Source organism: Macaca nemestrina, chromosome 11 (genome assembly GCF_043159975.1).
Source record: "Macaca nemestrina isolate mMacNem1 chromosome 11, mMacNem.hap1, whole genome shotgun sequence".
Classification (NCBI taxonomy): domain Eukaryota; kingdom Metazoa; phylum Chordata; class Mammalia; order Primates; family Cercopithecidae; genus Macaca; species Macaca nemestrina.
This window is the reverse complement of record NC_092135.1, coordinates 106,559,080-106,578,762: the sequence shown is the minus strand read 5'-3', so window position 1 is coordinate 106,578,762 and position 19,683 is coordinate 106,559,080. Positions and strand designations below refer to the sequence as shown.

At 39.1% G+C, this 19,683-nt stretch overlaps 1 protein-coding gene across 3 annotated transcripts in view; it reads right to left on the bottom strand.

Annotated features, from left to right (window-relative positions):
* LOC105467988 (parathyroid hormone 2 receptor) overlaps positions 1-19,683 on the bottom strand; it is an 89,150-nt gene that overhangs the window by 5,198 nt on the left and 64,269 nt on the right. For all 3 annotated transcript variants that reach the window (XM_071073320.1, XM_011717840.3, XM_024788567.2), the window contains exons 10-11: positions 8,149-8,243; positions 972-1,110 (exon numbers count right to left, since the gene is read on the bottom strand). In XM_071073320.1, coding sequence (XP_070929421.1) covers positions 972-1,110; positions 8,149-8,243 — 234 coding nt within the window. The remainder of the gene's footprint in view (positions 1-971; positions 1,111-8,148; positions 8,244-19,683) is intronic.

Genomic DNA, 19,683 nt, shown 5'->3' with positions numbered 1-19,683 from the left:
TGCCACCCCCGACTCCCCAGACAGGTGCACCAAAGCCAGAGAGAGGGCAGAGCAAAAGGTTGCAAAGGACCAGAGAAAGAGGGGAGGGGAAGGGAGCGGAGGGGAGGGGAAGGGAGCGGAGGGGAGGGGAGGGGAGGGGAGGGGAGGGGAGAAGGAAGGAAGGAAGGAAGGAAGGAAGACAGAGAGAGAGAGAGAGAGAGAGAGAGAGAGAGAGAGAAAGAAAGAAAGAAAGAAAGAAAGAAAGAAAGAAAGAAAGAAAGAAAGAAAGAAAGAAAGAGAAAGAAAGAAAGAAAGAAAGAAAGAAAGAAAGAAAGAAAGAAAGAAAGAAAGAAAGAAAGAAAGAAAGAAAGAAAGAGAGAGAAAGGAAGGAAGGAAGGAAAGAAGGAAGGAAGGGAAAGAAAGGAAGGAAGGAAGGAAGGAAGGAAGGAAGGAAGGAAGGAAGAAAGAAAGAAAGAAAGAAAGAAAGAAAGAAAGAAAGAAAGAAAGAAAGAGAGAAAGGAAGGAAGGAAGGAAGGAAGGAAGGAAGGAAGAAAGAAAGAAAGAAAGAAAGAAAGAAAGAAAGAAAGAAAGAAAGAAAGAAAGAAAGAAAGAAAGAAAGAAAGAGAAAAAAGAAAGAAAGAAAAGAAAGAGAAAGAAAGAAAGAAGGAAGGAAAGAAAGAAAGAGAAAGGAAGGAAGGAAGGAAAGAAGGAAGGAAGGGAAAGAAAGGAAGAAAGAAAGGAAGGAAGGAAGGAAGAAAAGAAAGAAAGAAAGAAAGAAAGAAAGAAAGAAAGAAAGAAAGAAAGAAAGAAAGAAAGAAAGAAAGAAAGAAAGAGAGAGAGGAAGGAAGGAAAGAAGGAAGGAAGGAAGGAAGGAAGGAAGGAAGGAAGGAAGGAAGGAAGGAAGGAAGGAAGGAAGGAAGGAAGGCAGGCAGGCAGGCAGGCAGGCAGGCAAGCAAATTACAAGAATCAGATGACTAGACAGCACCCTTTACCTGAAAGGAGTTGAAGAAGAGCTCACAGTGCATGCGGATCTCCCACCCGAGCCCAGTGAAGGAGTGAGGCAGGCACACGAACACGATGTAATGCACTCCGAAGACCAGGACCAGGACCAGGGTCGATTTTGCCAGTTTCCTAAAGGAGAACAGCAAGTCTTTTCATTCATTAACTAGAGTGCCTTTCAGTACAGACAGCGTGCTGGAGGAAAAAAAAACTTAGCAGAGCTAACGGGGGTGGACTGACCCTTTCTTTTTATCTTTTCTTGAGACAGCATTTCACTCTATCTGTCTCCCAGGCTGGCATACAGTGGCGTGATCACAGCTTACTGCAGCGTCGAGCTCCTGAGCTCAAGCAATCCTTCTGCCTCAGCCTCCCAAGTAGCTGTGACTACAGGTGCTTGCCACCATGCCTGCTATTTTTTTATTTTTTTTAGAGACGGGATCTCACCATGTTGTCCAGGCTTGGGCTGACCTTTCCCTATCTCTTTGGATCCCACTGCTTCTGCTGGTTTTTTCCCTTCCCTCCTCTTTCTGTCACTTACATACTAAATCAGGTAGTTTATTCTCACTCCCTATAATTGCTATCCCATAAATCTCTCCAGTCTCATTTCCACTCTTCTTGCTTAAAGGATACTATTTACATAAAGTTGTAGAATACCTTTTTTCTGTCCTAAGTTTCCTTTAACTTCTATATTTGAGACGTAAAGAAGTATTACTTCCATCCAGACTAACTGCCTTTACTTTCATAGAAGTAGTTCAGCTTATTTTGTTCATTTTAAAATTCATTACTCCCTTGTTTCTTCTTACATTTGTATCTCCATTTTTCACTGATGATGCTTATTTTGGGAGACATTTTATATTTTTCTATGAGCCATATGTGGTCAGTTCATCTTGCCTTCTCTGAATATTCTCTGCCAAATACTCTGTCTCAAAGTGCCTATAGGTCTATTTTGTCTATTTTTTTGGCAAACTAAGTCGTTTGATATATTTTTATCATTCTCCTTAACTGCCTCTTTCTATAAATTTTCTTAAGTATTTGGAAGAATCCCAGGCTTTCCAATATGATGGTTATTCTAAGTGGGCCTTCATGATCCCCCGCCTGCTATTTATGCCCCTGTTTTATCCTTTCCTTCTAGGTGTAGGCAAGACCTGGGACTTGTGTCTAACCAGTAGATTATGGCAAAGATGACAGCACGCCACTTCTGAGATTACATCGCATAAGGCTGTAACTTTCATCTCACTAGCAGACTGGCTCTCTTGCTTGGTTCAATGAAGTAAGCTACCATGTTGTGAGCTGCTATACTGAGAGGCCCATGTGGCAAGGAAAGGTGGCATCTGGACAACAGCCAGCAAGTAACTGAATCTTACCAACAATCGCATGAACTTAGAAGTAGATTCTTCCCCAGTCCAACCTTAAGATAAGACCACAGTCCCAGCTGAAAAATCAGTTGCAGCCTGGTAAGAGATCCTGAAGCAGGGGATTCATACCTAGATTCCTGACCTACAGAAACTGGGAAATAGCAAGGGAGTTGTTTTAAGCCACTAGGTTTGTGGTCATTCCTTTTGCAGCAATAGATAGCTAGCACCCTCAAGCATACTATTTTCTGGGAGGTTTTCCTGAGGTGGATGACGTTATACTTTTTATCCAAGAAATTGCCAAATCTGGCTTCTTCTTTCATACTTATTGCAAATATATCCCTTTCTCTGTGAATTATTTACACTCTAATAATCTCAAACAATTGATTCTCTTCCTTTCTCACTAGTCTTTCCTCCAGCTGCTTTATTTATCTGTTTTTCTTCTTGGAAATAAGCTGTGTGAGTGAGTAGAGATCACATTAGACTAAGGCTGCAGAGATCTTGATTCAGGTTCCAGACTTGATATTAACTACCTGTGTGATTGTGATTTAGTTGTCACCAAAATGAGGAAATAGGGCCTAGAAGTCCATATGAGCTATAATATTCTCAGGCTCCACTGGGAACCGTCTTCCATGTACATACACTTTCCTAGCATAATCCTCTTGACAATAGGAGCTAAAGTGTCCCATAAAATCATATTGAAATCATATTGAAATGTCTAGTGTAGATGTAGGTGAGGTTGCACATTTGCTCCACCTCATTGTCCTTTGTCTGTCTTATCTCTCACTAGTGCCTGAACCATCTGCTCCACCCACTCATCCTCACATTCAGAGCTTCCCTGCAGCCTATGGGCTTTCTCCTATGCTGCTCCTGGTCCTCACACCTCATACTTCAAGTTACCTATAGCCTATTCAATATGAAGATTCTACCTTAAATCTGTTCCATCCAAGGCAAGATCCCTGATAAACAGCGGGTTCCTCTGACCGAACTAGTCCTTTCAACTGTCAGGGCTCCCTGGGATGTGCTTGTTCTCCTGAATCCTGATGGTGAGTGCCCTCTTTCCATCACTGCCTATCTGGGCAGGACACTGAGTGCCTTCATGGCCTTTTAGTTCAGCCTAATCAGATAAAAGGGGACAGAATTAACTCACTTGCAAAACCTTGAAAGTCTTTCGAATATCACTCTGAAACAAAAATTATATTTCCTCCTTTAAGATGAAAGGGTAAATCCTCCCAGAGACTGTTCTCAGAATCAAGCTGCTGATTTTTCCTACTGTGTATGACTAGGAGCCCAAAACTAAGTGAAAACAAAAACGACACCAATGGAGCACACTGTGAAATTATCACAAATGTGAACATTAGGGACAGTTTGGTTCAATGCAGAGTTAAGGCAAAATTGCTTTAGGCAACCAAAATGTAGTGGGTATCCTGCAGGCTCAGCCATCTGGGTTTTCTCCCTCTTTTTCTAGGACTAAGCTCTTTTACAACTCCATGGAGATAGAAGTTCATTTATAGAAAACCGGTAGTAATTATATTCATCTTCTATTGTATAACAAATTACTAAGAATTTAGTGGTTTAAAACAGTACTCATTCATTCTCTCTCAGTTTCTATAGGCTAGGAGTCCAGGCACATACCCTGGGTCCCTGGCCCACAGTCTCTCAAGGCTGAAATTAAGGTGTTGGCTGCATTCTTACCTGGGCCTCAGGGTTCACTTCTAAGTTCATTCACATTGCTAGAAAAATCTCAGATTCTTGCAGGTGCAGGCCTATTTGTTGGCTGTCAACCAGGGGTCACTCAATACCCACAGGCTTCTCTCAGGTTCTAGCTATAGGCCCTCACAACATGTCAGATTGCTTCCTCAAAGTCAGCCAGAGAATCTCTCTCCAGGCTCACAGGATGGACTCTTATATAACACATCATAATCACAGGAATGACTATCCTAACATCTTTATCATATAAAGTAAACTAACCAATGGAACGGCTACCCCATCATAGGTCTTACCTACACTCAAGGCGAAGGATATTGGGGGAGCAGGGATTTTATAAGGCTTATACACCCAGGGGCAGGAATCTTGGGGGCCAGTATAGAAATATGCCTACCACAGTGATGCAAATAATTCCTGCCCATAGAAATACAATTCTGTCCAGTGGAATGTAACTAATTATAGCCCTGTGAATATTGATGAGTTTTGCTAGTTTGCATATGCCAGGCAAATGTGTACATGGGTCATGGGTCTGGCTGTTCACTTAAAATGGACATTTACTCTCTATTCAAATCATGTAGCAATCCTGGGCACTGATATTTTTCAGCGTCCATATGGTCACCCATGCACATTGTACGTTTTTACACCCTGGCTCTCTGAAAATGCACAGCTGTCTAATAAGATGATTCAGGGATGTACCAACTGATAGCAGTCTTCTGGCTTGCTGGAAACATGGTGTGCTCTGTGTCCAAGGACAAAGCCATGAGAGGAATGCAAAGAAGTCAGGTGGTTTTGGGACTCAGTGTCCTGTTTAGAAAATAGATTCCTAATTCTGTGCTCTCTCTCCCTAGGTGATTTCTCTCCAGGTGAGCAGCTCTAGAAAATCTCTGATTTTCTTTTAAGAATCAATTTAGGTTTAAAAAGAAACTACTATTGCTCTTAAGCCTTTCTTGATTGATCCCCCGTGGCCTTGAATTAATCCTTCCCTCTTTTCTGTATACATAGCACTTTGTATGGGCATCTCTGTTGGTACTTTCCTCATTTTATTTAATTAAATCAATCATAATATCTATCACTCCCACTCTCTCTGTCTCTACCCATTCCCACTTAAATTGAGGGTTCAAGGAGGGCATTCAGCAAATGACGCTACTGGCCATCAAGCACCATGCTACTGTTACATCCCATGCTGGTTGCCTCATTTTATTCTAACAACCATGGGAGAGAGCTATTATTGTCCCATTGCCAAGAGAGGACAAAGGCTCAGAGAGAGAAAGTATCCACTCAATGTGATGAAGTAAGTGATGGATGCGGCCTTAAAACCTCTCCTCTTTATTAGCATGCTACATGATAAATACTGGTTCGATTTATTCTAAAACTAATAAACATTAAATATGAGTTTTGTCTAACATCAAATGGGAAGTCAAATTAGTCAAAACATCCAAGTATTCTTTTTCACCAAATCTTGCATTTTTTCATATCTCTTGTTTTTGCAGGCCTGGCAACCTCTTCTTATTTTATGAAGTAATTGAGTTGTAATTTAAAAGGAAAAAAAAATGTATTATCTGTGTTATTAAATCTAATAGATGATTGAATTTTACTTATACAATTTTGTTTTAAGGTAAATTATTGTAAACTGTAGTTATACACTATGTCACCACTGAGGGAAATGGGTCAAAGGATATATGGGATCTCTCTGTATGATTTTTGCAACTGTATGTGAATCTACAATTATCCCAAAATAAAAAATTATTTTAAGAATTGATTGATTAATTCCTTTCCATTTTAAACCACCATGCCAACTAAGAGATTTTATGTACTTTTCAGAAGTCTGTCTTGTTTGTGTGTGAGCGCACATTCACCTGGAGAGATTATCTCAGCTCTGAAAGGTGTTTTTAGTTTTTCATAGTAGTATGCATGGAAACATGCTTTGTAACTGTTTTAGATGCCACCATTTGGAAATTTTGTATCATTTTATTTTAGCAAGAATATTTGAACATTTGTTAGACAAAGGTAATAACAGAATGGAAGATAAGTGTAAAGGTACAAAAATTAGCTGATATAAATTTAAATACTCAATTAACCCTCATTGTAGGAATGTCACTGAGACAGGGACACAGATTTAATTTTCCTAAGCCTATTTAAAAAGTGAGATGCTATTTGAACTTGAAAATCTATGGCCTCAGAAACAGAATATGGAATTGAATTCTCAAACTGGTGTCAAGTAGGTTCCCACATTTTTCTCTGAAAAAAAGAGTCACTTTTCACTACATTTTTATCTGTGGCTTAACTTTGGACATAATTAAGGATATTAAATATGTTTCAGCCATTAAAAAATGTATTTGGCTGAAAAATACTTTTTCTGACTTCCATTAGTCTAAACTGTTCTAATTAATAATTTCATACTTGAAATCTTCTGGGCACCAGATTATTTCAAAGTTATTCTGAATTCTCAGTAGTTGATTATTTCAATCCTTGATAAATTATTCTCTTCAATTGTTCTGGGAAATAATCCTCCACGAATTAATTCAAAATGTTGTCTATTCTAGCCATTTTTAAAAAGAGGTCACCCTTTGTTCCCTCCAAAATTTCTCATGTCCCTTGGGCAACACTTTACTAAAAATATTAGTTCATGTCATTCAGAACTATAGAAATAAGCAGCTTTGTTCAGAACTAGAGAAGTAAGTAGCTTCCAAACACCACTATACTCTTCCACTTTATGAAGAAGAGTGAAAAGTTATTTACATTTCTTATTATTCTATCCTTTGGCCTGTGTCTTCACAGATGGGATGTGACGTGAGAGATAAGCTGTGTTAGTATAGCATAGACCTTTCACCGTAAACTCATGCACAATGTATAATAGTACCACTGACAGCACACAAAAAATAACTGGCACTGGCAGCTGCTGATTTGTTAAGACTGTGCATCCTATGGGCATAGGATACTGTGAATCCTGCAGGCCAACCTGTAGTCTTCGCAACTCAACAGTAAATACGACCTAAATGGTGGAGAGGACTAAATCAACGAGGACTTATGGAAGATTCATGAGAGAAGATCAAAATGCTGACTATGATGTTTTTCCTCTCTATGTCTGAGATAGCATTTCATAACAATCTGAGGCAGAAATAAATAGTTAACTGAAGATTATAAAACCAAATCCACATCTACCTGATTACTGGATGTCCAGTTGGATAGATGCCACTAATATTCAAAATTTCCAAAATGATCATTATGAGAAATGCACACAACCTTAAGATAGTTTGATAACAATCACAAACACTCGATTGTCCTTTTCCTCATGAAAGGCTGAAGAATGGACCTCTCTCAATCAATACATTTGCATATTTAGTGAGAGACAATTTGATGTAAAGATTAGAACCAATACAGCAAATCTACTTGATCTTTTCAGTTATGACATATTTGTAGAATGCAAACAAAATTGTCTGCCAAGATCATCAACATATTTTCTGTGAGTTCACAAACGGTTGATGGGAACATCCCAACCTGCTAAAAACAGATTTTAAAATATACTTAGAATTTAAGCACAAGGGGTAGTCCTTGGGGTTACTCATGTTTTTCTTAATATATATGCTTTTCTGATAAATCACACAATAAATATACATTCATAAATTTAATCTCTTAAAGGTATTTCAAATTAATTTATATCTGTTCTTTACTTGAAATAGTAACCAAAGGCTGGGCATGGTGGCTCATACCTGTAACCCCAGCACTTTGGGACGCCAAGGCAGGTGGATCACCTGAGGTCAGGAGTTTGAGACCAGCCTGGCCAACATGGCAAAACCCCATCTCTACTAAAAATACAAAAATTAACTGGACATGATGGCACACGCCTGTAATTCCAGCTACTCGTGAGGCTGAGGCATGAGAATTGCTTGAACCCGGGAGGCGGAGGTTGCAGTGAGCTGAGATTGTGCCATTGCACTCCAGCCTGGGCAACAGAGTGATACTCTGCCAAAAAGAAAAAGAAAGGAAAAGGAAGGAAGGAAGGAAGGAAGGAAGGAAGGAAGGAAGGAAGGAAGGAAGGAAGGAAGGAAGGAAGGAAGGAAGGAAGGAAGGACCAAAATATGTCCTCTGATGGTGCCTGTCCTGAAATTACCTGTATTGCTTCCTTGTGTCATTCCCAACTGCATTGGTCTCCCAGATTTTGGTAGCTAGAACTCTAACCGTATTCAGAAACAGAATAAAATTCAGCTGAAAAAGAAGGTAAGATTACAAAGAATTATTGTTAGTCTTCAAGATTTTTATAAACATTTACATAAATTGAAATTTTTTCCATTCAAATAAGAAAAATTACCCATTTCATAAATGTGAACAGGGGAACATGAGATCAGATATTGAAAGGCTAGTGATTCTTGATTCACCCTCATGAAAACACAAAGAAATATAAAGTTTCAACAACACTGAAAATACCGGAGGATGATCTGCCGGGATCCACGGGGCCTTTCTAAACTGAAGTTTAGATGAAGCCCTTTGGCAAACTGGCAGGACAAAGGGTAACAGTTATTATATAAATGTAATCAACTGCCCTCTTTAAAATGAATTCCCAGCTATGTCTCTACTTTAGGGAGAGGAATAACAGAGCTATTTTGGGGATCCACTCTGTCTATGACGTATGAAAAGTATTGGGTGAAGGTGATATGAGGTGTTTTTTTTTTAAGGGAAGTAAGATGCTACATAAGAAAAGGCTCCCAGTGTAGTCAATTAGATTGATTTTTTAAAATGTTGTAAGTGTGAATACCACTAGAGATAATCAAGTCCTGGCTTTTAAAAGGGGAGGGAGGGGAGTGTCAAAGGAATAAATCCCTTTCTGTCTGAGGACCTCAAGGATCAGTGAAGACATTCCAGATGAAGATGAAGAACATGTCTCCAGGTCTGGGGTCATAAGGAGATCGAGGCCTGAAATTCTGGGTCCCTCCATTCAGGGAAATGTCTGCATTCCAGGAAGTGTTAGTGCTTAGGAATAATGGAAATGTAGATTGCCAACAGTAAGCACTGTGTCCCTGCCAGAGCAGGGGCAGAAGAGAAAGTCATCAAGTCCTGCAGCCCTGGGGATAACTTGTCTTGCAGAGTCCTCAATCTCTTCTGGAAGTTTGGGAATTTGGTTATCAGAGGATTTGTGTGTCTCAGTCCCAAATTCAGCTGACTGTCTGTATCAGCCTTGAACACCCCACCAACCTCTCTGCTATCCTACCACTGACAACCCTGTGAGCACCTCTCAACAATCACAACTTTCTCCAAGAACTGAGGGTTAGGTCTTGAGCCCCACGCGTGGGGGAAAACAAAGTTGTGCTGTGAGCTGATGAAAGGAAAGGGATGTTTCCAGGCTGATAACAGCTGCCATTTATTGAACATTTTCTAATTTAAAACCTTACATGAGCATGGAGGAGACACTTTTATTTTTTTACATCCATTTGTTATGGATGAAGAAACTTTATCTCAAAGAGATTAACTGTTTTAACCTGGAATACCCACCAATCGGTTGGAATTTGAACCAGGTCTTTGTGAGTCTGTATTGTGAATCCTTAACCACCATCTGATACCTTCTGTTCAGGAGGACAAAAAGATGCAAAACATGAGAGCTGAGGATTTCCATCTTCACCCACTACAACTCGCAGCCCACAGACAGATTTTGTTTTAATGAGAAGTTGAAAAGCTACTTGAGTACTGCTCAGGTCACTGAGAAAGAAGTACGTGAGCGTTACTTCCTGAACGACAAGATTTATTTCATGCCCCATTAATTCCTGTCCCTCTAAGACAACAGCCCCTGGCAACAGGATGTAGCTGGGGTGAAGATACTGGGGAGTGATGCATGGAATGGCTGGGTAAAGGACTAAGTGCTAGGAGCTGAAGCTGGGAGAGCTGTGGGGCAACGTCGGCTGGATTGCCATTTGTCACACCTTGTCCTGGAAAAGGAAGAAGTATAGACGGCTTCTGATGAGCCAGCCTTAAGCTTCACCTTATTAAAAGGCCTGGGACCAAGCACTCAGTCCTTTAGTAAACTGCACTAAATAAATCTGCACCTCCCCCTCCCAGAAAACTGACTAAAGGAAATACATGCCAAACAGTCCATCCATTTAATAACTGAGAAGATACGTTCAAGGCCAACCAAATTGATCATGGAAAGAATTAAGAATTTTAAAATATTAAGGCTGAGTAAAACTTGATGCCTTAAAAGATAAGTAACAAACACACACATGACATATATACACACATACTGATATAAGCAACAGCTGGATGAAATTCTAAATAATTATTCTGAATAATTTAGAAAAATATAGACTGTGGGTGAATTAGAAACTACGTTATTGACTACTAACCATGGCAAATGAATTGATTCTTAGTCTCACAGCATCTCTATGAGACAGGCATTTTCTTGTCCCCATTTCACAGATGAGGAACCTGAGACACAGATTCCACATATTTTTCCCAGCCACACAGCTAGCAAATGGCAGGGCCTTAATGCAGCCCATGCAGCCTGTATCCACACTGTAAACCCTTAACCACTGCACTATAGTGTCCATAAAATAGAATTGAGTTAAGAGTAGACTGAGATGGAGACAGAAATTTAAGAGCAGGATGGATTAACAAAAGATTATATGGAATCTAAAATATAACCAAGTTTTAAAATCAGTATTAGAACAACAAACAGTAGATCTCACAAAGCAAAAAAATGAATTTGGCAATTTAGGAGACATTTGAAGAATCCTCCCAAAGGGAGGGAAAAAGATCAAAGACTTGAGAGTTTGAGAAAGGGCGTTCGAGTGAGGATGCGGCCAGGGATTTAAGAGTGGAAATTGCTACACTTTTGGCTTTGATGATGGAGGAAGGGACCAAGAGTCATGGAATGCCCGCGGCCTCTAGAAGCTGAAAAAGATGAAGATTCCCCCTAGCACCTCCACAAGGAAGGCAGCCCTGCTGACACCTTGATTTTAGGACTTCTGACTTCCAGAACTGTAAGAGAACAAATGCATGTTCTTCTAAGCCACTAAAAAAAGAAAAGAAGAAGAACAAAGACTAGTGTGAGGAGGTATATGAGGTGTAAGATACCTATCTGGAGGATGTGGCAGATTACTTCTCTTTCTGAAGAAAAGACAGCAACAAATAGAATAAATCAATAAAAACATAACAGAAGAAAAATCTTGCACTAAAGGAAGACTTGAGTCTGCAAATGGGAAGGTGGCATTTTATACCAGGCAAAAGAAATAAAAGAGAATAAGACAAAGACGAAGTTTCTGGTGAAATTTTAGCAGCAGCAGCAGCAGTAGTAGTAGTAGTAGTAGTAATTTTTTTTAATTAAGACATAATTCTACGAAAAACATCATTAAAGGGTTCTTGCATATTTTATGTAAACTTCCTATAGGAAAATTTTTGCTTGAAGCAAACTACAGACAAAACAAAGCAAAGAAATCTAAAAAAAGAAAGAAGGCTTAGAATAACATGACTTTTAATAAACATTAAAGCCAATAACACATAGAATTAATTTTTTGTAAATATGGTTTTAAAATAATGCAAATATAGAAATCAAATTATTTTGCAATTAAAGATTCTTTTATTTAATTCCAATAGTTTTGGGGTAGAGGCGGTTTTCTGTTACATTGCTAAGTTCTTTAGTGGTGATTCCTGAGATTTTAGTGCCCCCATCACCTGAGCAGTGTACACTGTACCCAACATGTAGCCTGCAGGTAATTATTTAAATAAATGTAAAGATTTGTTCAGCGTGAACCACAGATGAACTACAACAAAGAAAACATTTTAGCCATGGAAGCGCAGGCTGTCCTGTCTCGGAGACTTGGTTCCTGGAGTTTTCTTTGCCTGGATCCTTTACTCTCTCCACTCACTCGCCCTTCCTAGGTCAGTTATCAGGGTTCAGGCTGAATGTCACTTATTCTCAGAAGCATTTTTCATGTTTAAATGTTTGCCTCACTCACTAAGCTTTAGCTGTGGGAGAAAAAACTGGTGTCTATCTTCTCCTCTACTCTCTCTTCTCCAATGCGTCACACAGGGCCTGCAATGTTCTTGGTGTTGAATCAAGATTTGTCCAATGAGAGTGAATACATAAGTGAATAAGATGTGCACACTGTAAACACTATTTATATTGAGGTTAATCAGCACATCCCCCTTCAATGTAGAATTTTCACTTCTAGGCATAACTTACAAAAGATGTAATCACAGAAAGAAGTCAAAATTTAGGCATAGAAAAGGTAACTTGCAGTGAGCAGACTTTCTCTGCAGCATCTCCAGGGATAGGAGCCTGTCCCTCAGCATCCCGTGCCCAGGTGGGAAGATCCTGACTAATTATGGGTTTCTTCAATAGACCCACTTGTCTAACAGACCTAGGATCACATTATCCACCCCAGCCTCCTGCAGCAATAAGGTTCTCCCTCACTCCCTTGCTTTATATCTTAACATGTTTAGAATCAGGGCAGCCAAGAGAGATGCTATGTGTTAGTTTCCCTCAGAGACACTCTAAATACGTCTTATCTGCTCAACGCATGTTTTGGCTTATATTTCAATATCACAAACATAAGAATTTTTTTGATTTGCTTATTTGCATATTGGTATTAAATGCTGAACTTTTACATAACAGGTAATAAACTCCCTGATCTCTATCAAATACTATAATTTGATTATCTGTATCACAAATATAAAGATCAAAATATATAGTTCATTTCTAATCAGTCGGAATTCAATTTATAACTTGGAGACAGTTTCTATGGCAAATGTTAGAGGTTTAATTTCATTTAAAGTTATATTTCTAACTGATTTAGAAAAGGGAGTTCTCAAGGGGAGATTTTTCTCTGGGGAAAAATCAATTTGGTATTTACAATTGTGTCAATGATCAGAGATTAAATTTTATCCATTTTTCTTAAAATTCCTTCCTTCCCAGTCAACCCTTGTTTTTGGTGACTGCACCTCTCCCTGCAACTGGAAGAAAATGAATCACTCACCTGACAACAGCTAAGAAGCATGCACCTTGTTTGTCCCTTTCTTTTCATATTTTGAAAAGTACACTAGATATAATATTTTTTAAACTTATCACCTAAAATATTTCCTAAAGACCTTTATTAGAATTCCATCTTATTCCTTCTGCCAGAGTTCCCTAAGATACCCTGTGACAAGTATGGAAAACAAAACACTTATTTTAAAAACATTTAGCTCTGTATTTAATGCACTCTATGTAGTATGCAGCTTCCCCAGGAGTCGCCTACTTGCTTAGTCATTCAATGTCATTCAATATTCAAATTTAATCATTACTGATACAATGAGCAAACCCAAGATAGACATCACAAATTGTTTATTGACCAGAAAGATTAGTTCTCAGCTTGGATACACAATGATGACGTGAGGCATGATGAAACAAACATCTAAAAGTAAGTAAATACACGCCAATAAAAAGTGACCTGAAAAAGAAATAATCACAAATGCCCCATATACTTCTCATACCTGTCAACATCTCTAATGCAAACCACAAGCTGTTAGTGACATTACTTCTCTGGAGGGTTATTTAAAGGTCATAATCTCAGCAATAATGTTGTCAGATAAACATTGGGCAAGCTATCCCCAAAATGCTTCCCAACTTGAACATTCTTTGATTCTATGAATTATTTTTATGGAGTTGCCAGAAAAGGAACTACTGCCTGAACTACTGCAAAAAAATAAGCATATGAATTCTAAATCTCAATGAGTGATAGACCCTAATTCCCTAATAGATTTTATGGTTTGTTTTTTTTAATGCCAGTTAAGGGTTGCTTTAAACACTGAGTTTAGGATTTTCTCTTTTATTACTCCTATAAGCACAGCTTAGACATATGTACTATAAGAAAGGTGACCCTGGAAGAAGTTTCTATTATTCAAATATAAAAGATATGTCATTAAATTAGTTATACATTTACATTTTATGATAATATTTACCTTTTCTTGGGTCTTTAAAAAAAAATAGTTCTCCTTATTGCACATTCACATTTTAATTCAGCTAAGATGGATCAACTCATTATAAAGGAAAATATTTTCAGACTTTACAGCATCTCCAAAGAAATGAATTTAAATGAATGGAATATGTGGGACTAACTGTCATCAAATAGCAAAAAACATGGATTGTCATCACGCTCGCTGCCCAAGCTCCCCCGCTGCTGAAGCTGATCTCCTTCCATTATTCATATCAGTAGCTGACAGTTATTTATGGTTATCATTTTAATAAAACTCTTTAATTCCTGTCTCTTTCTTGGAAGGTTGCATCAAGAGTACAGTCTCTCATATAGTTGCCAGAATCAAATAGGACTATGCACTTAAAGGCGAATAGTACCTCTCTTAGGCATTTGCGTCTCCAAGCTAGTTCATCTTATCTATCCATCATAATACCTCTAGAGTTTCCTTTTTAAAACCCAAATCTGATCTGCTTACTAACCTGCTTAAAATATTTTGATGTCTCATCACAATTTTAAGGAAAATTCCAACGTGCTTTAGCATGACATAAGTCCACTCCCATCCAACTTCACAGTCTGATCTTCTGCACATTCTGCAGATGCATTGTTCCTTCCAGCCATAGAAAACATAACATGCCCACTTGGCATGGGCTAATCTCCATGCCAGGAAAACCCTTCTCTGTGATTTACCTATTAAGTGATTTAGGTAAGTGATTTCTACTCTTTCTTCATACTTTTCGTTCAAATCTCACCTTCTTGGTGTTTCCTTTATTAAGCCCTTCAGAGTTTGGTGCTGTCTCTTCCCTATTCTGAACTTCATGATGGTGTCAGAAAGACTTGGATAAGCTTATATCACTACTACATGAACCACCATTTCTGTTACTACACCTCTACTATTACCATGCTATCACTAATAGTAGTATTAGTAGTGTTACTACCTGTATTATAGGCTACTACTTATTGAACGCTTTTCATAGGTTATACTAAGCACTTTAATAATCTCACATAGTCCTCCTAATAACCCTATGAAGTAAATATTAGAATATCCAATTTCCTTTTTAGAAAACTTCACTTTAAAAGAAGCTAAATCATAGTACAGTCAGCAACTGGTAAGAGTTCACACAGGATTCATACACTTGTTCACATAACTACCAACCCTATAATAAAAACTATTATGAGTTGCACCTCCTCCACTAATGACCTGTATGACCTTGGATGTGAGTTTGACTGCTTGTAGACTAGTAAAGTTAGTGAGACTCAACAAAATCTAAGAGTACCCCCAGCTCCAAAACCCTCCAAAACTTCTCTGTGTGCCGGTATTGCCAGTCATAAAATTGAAACAATAATATTGATATATTTATTTCAGTTAACTATGAAGGAAACTATATTTTAAATGATTGTAAGGTACCTACATGTGGCATGCTTATCAAATAATCTTATGATCCACTATAAGTAATATTATTAAGTATATATTTATATTTTCATTCAGCCAATATTTCCTAGGCACCAATAAAGGGCAGGCATTCTAGGAAAATAAAAGAATAGATTATCCCTACCCATGAGCACACAGGGAAGACAGAGCTAGTAAGTAAAATGCAGTGTGGTACACTCCTTCTAAAGTGTCTGATCACATGAAACACAACCAGCCTGCCACAGCCAGGAGAACGCCCACTGCTTACACTGGTCAGGACTTTTGCGTAATTTCAGGTTTCATTGTTAAAGGAATTTGTAGAGTTCAGTGTTCTCCAAATAAGTCATTTAGGGTGCCACCATCATGATTTTGCCATATTGATATTATTTACCTACTAATGCCTACTTCATACCTTTCTTCAATCGACTTTCATTAAATTATTAAAATTTAAATTTCATACCATTAAACATAAATAAAGAACCAGTAGACACTTTTACAAATAAGAGACAACTGTGAAATACATATGATGGAAGCAAAAAGCCTTATGAAATGTTATCTAGATTGGGTTGCCTGTCCTACCTCCCCCTATCCCCAAAGAAAGACACTACACATGTGAGTATTGTTCAAGACCAGGACCAAAATAAAACTTTCTCCTTGATGTGTTCAGAAGGGTTGGAAAGGGACCAAAATTCATATATGATTCAATATTGCTTAGTGACCTTGCATATACCACCTAAGTCCTCTCATGTACCTGGGTATGTGCCCCTACATAAGGAAACACTGCCCTAGCTTAAATCCTATGGCAAGAAAGAGGAAAACCTGTGGGCTCTGGAATGGCATTGCCTGGGTTTGACTTTGGCTTCAGCATTTTCTAAATTTATAACCTCAGACAAGTTATATAACCTTTTGTGAACCCAAACTGGGAATAATAAAAATACCTACTTAAAAGTTATTTGAGGATCAATGCAAAAAAAAGACTCTGAAATATGCTTGAAACAAAAAGGGACTCAAATATTTATTATCAGATGATTAATAAAATATAAGAAATTAACTTTGTTAAGAGACAAAAGAAGACTGTATTAGTTCATTTACATACTGCTGATAAAGACATACCCAAGACTGAAAAAGAAAAAAAAAAGGTTTACTGGACTTATAGTTCTAGGCGGCTAGGGATGCCTCACAATCATAACGGAAGGTGAAAGGCACATCTCACATGGCAGCAGACAAGAGAAGAGAGCTGTGCAGGGAAACTTCCCCTTATACAATCATCAGATCTCATGAGACTTATTCACTATCATGAGAATAGCACAGGAAAGTGACCCCATGATTCAATTACCTCCCACTGGGTCCCTCCCACAACATGTGGGAATTCGAGATGAGATTTGGAGGTGAGGAACTTGTTGAGAACTGGAACAAACGTGACTCTTGTTATTTTTTATCAAAGAGACTGGTGGCATTTTGTCCCCACCCTAGAGATTTTTGGAACTTTGAATTAGAAGGAAATGATTTAGGTATCATTCCACCCCTGGACCCTCCCAAATTTCACATCCTTACATTTCAAAAGCAATCACACCTTCCCAACAGTCCCCCAAAGTCTTAATTCATTTCAGCAACAGCTCAAACTCCACAGTCCAAAGTCTCATCCAAGACAAGGCAAATCCCTTCTGCCTATGAGCCTGTAATATCAAAATCAAGTTAGTTACTTCCTAGATACAATGGGGGCACAGGCATTGGGTAACTACAGCCATTCCAAATGGGAGAAATTGGCCAAAACAAAGGGGCTACAGGGCCCATGCAAGTCTGAAATCCACTGAAGCAATCAAATTTTAAAGCTCCAAAATGATATCCTTTGACTCCATGTCTCACGTTCAGGTCATGCTGATGAAAGAGGTGGCTCCAATGGCCTTGGGCAGCTCTGCCCCTGTGGCTTTGCAAGGTATAGCCCCCATCCTGGCTTCTTTCACAAGCTGGCAATGAGTGTCTGCAGCTTTTTCCAGGCACATGGTGCAAGCTGTTGGTGGAGCTACCATTCTGGGGTCTGGAGGACAGTGGCCCTCTTCTCACAGCTCCACTAGTCAGTGCCCCAGTAGGGACTCTGTGTGGCAGCTCCAACCTCACATTTCCCTTCCACACTGCCCTGGTAGAGGTTCTCCATGAGGGCCTTGCCCTTGCAGCAAATTTCTGCCTGGACATCCAAGCATTTCCATACATTTTCTGAAATCTAGGCAGAGGTTTCCAAACCTCAGTTTTTTATTTCTGTACACTCACAGGCTCAACACCACATGGAAGCTGCCAAGGCTTGGGGCTTGCACCCTCTGAAGCCATGATCCGAGCTCTACATTGGCCCCTTTCAGCAATGGCTGGAGCAGCTGGGACACAGGGCACCAAGACCCTAGGCTGCACACAGCACAGGGACCTTGGACCCAGCCCACAAAACCACTTTTTCCTCCTAAACCTCCAGGCCTGTGATGGAAGGGGTTGCTGTGAAGACCTCTGATATGCCCTGAAGACATTTTATCCATTGTCTTGGGGATTAATATTCAGCTCCTTGTTACTAATACAGATTTCTGCAGCCAGCTTCAATTTCTCCTCAGAAAATGGGATTTTCTTTTTTACTGCATTGTCAGGCTGCAAATTTTCCAAACTTTTATGCTCTGTTTCCCTTTTTAAACTAAATGCCTTTAACAGCACCCAAGTCACCTCTTGAATCCTTTGCTGCTTAGAAATTTCTTCTGCCAGATACCTAAATCATTTCCCTCCAATTCAAAGTTCCAAAAATCTCTAGGGCAGGGACAAAATGCCACCAGTCTCTTTGATAAAAGATAACAAGGGTCACCTTTGCTCCAGTTCCCAACAAGTTCCTCACCTCCATCTGAGACCACCTTAGCCTGGATTTCATTGTCCACATTATTGTCAGCATTTTGGTCAAAGCCATTCAACAAGTCTCTAGGGAGTTCCAAACTTTCCCACATTTTCCTGTCTGTGAACCCTTTGAACTGTTCCAACCTCTGCCTGTTACCCAGTTCCAAAGTCACTTAAACATTTTCAGGTATCTTCTCAGCAGCGCCCCACTCTACTGGTACCAATTTACTGTATTAGTCTGTTTTCATACTGCTGATAAAGGCATACCTGAGAATGGGAAGAAAAAAAGGTTTAATGGACTTAACAGTTCCATGTGGCTGGGGATGCCTCAAATGATGACAGAAGATGAAAGGGCACTTTTCACATGGCGGCAGGCAAGAGAAGAGAGCTTGTGCAGGGAAAAATGCCCCTCATATAATCATCAGATCTCATAACACTTATTCACTCTCATGAGAACAGCCCAAGAAAGACCTGCCCCCATGATTCAATTACCTCCCACAGATCCCTCCCATAACATGTTGGAATTCAGGATGAGATTTGAGTGGGGACACAGCCAAACCATATCAATTTTGGTAAAGATAAAATTTGAGCAGGGCCTAGAAAGACAGCTTGATGACCTATCACTGGATGGTGGATGAAAGGATGGGTGAATGGGGACAGTAACACAGCATGAAGGAAATACTTACATAAAGACAAATACCACAGTTCCTCCTTTTGTTTTCCCTAAACTATAAATTCAAGATCTCAGGTTTCTGTCAGTACCATACAACTCTTCACACCATAATACTGGCATTCTCAAGGCCCTCTCATAAGTACCCAAGAGTGAATCTGCTGAATTTCCCAATCTGTATTTTTATGTCTCTGGTTTTATTTTGTTTCAGCTGTTACAGTGCCTCTTGGTTGACATCAGTGCCAATGCAGGTGCTCATGTCTCAGTAAGTGCCCCAGCTTGGTCAGAATGTATCGAATCAATCAATCTCACCTTTCCCACTTCTTCCAAGCAAGCTGTCCTGCCTGCAGCATCTCCTGCTCTTCAGGTTGAGCATCCCTACATCTTCTCATGATGCTCCAGGAGGCCCAGAACCAAAACAAAGCATCACGCTCTGTTGTTAATTAGGGAATATTTCTCTTATATTTTGATCTTACAGGGGAAGAATTAAAAAATCATCCTCAAACCAACATCAAGATGACACAGGTGTCTGATAAATGATTACATTTGGGGACATTTATTTTCAGAACAAAATTTAATATTTTCCAATGACTGTAGTTCTCTTAACATAATTTTAACACACTTGAACAAAACAGAAAACAACAATGCTATAATTATAGATCTTACAATTCCAAAATTAAGTGATTCCTTCCAAACTTATACTGCAGTCTATGGTTATCTCTAAAAATCAGTTATCTTGACGTGACTTCTCCAGACTGCTCATAC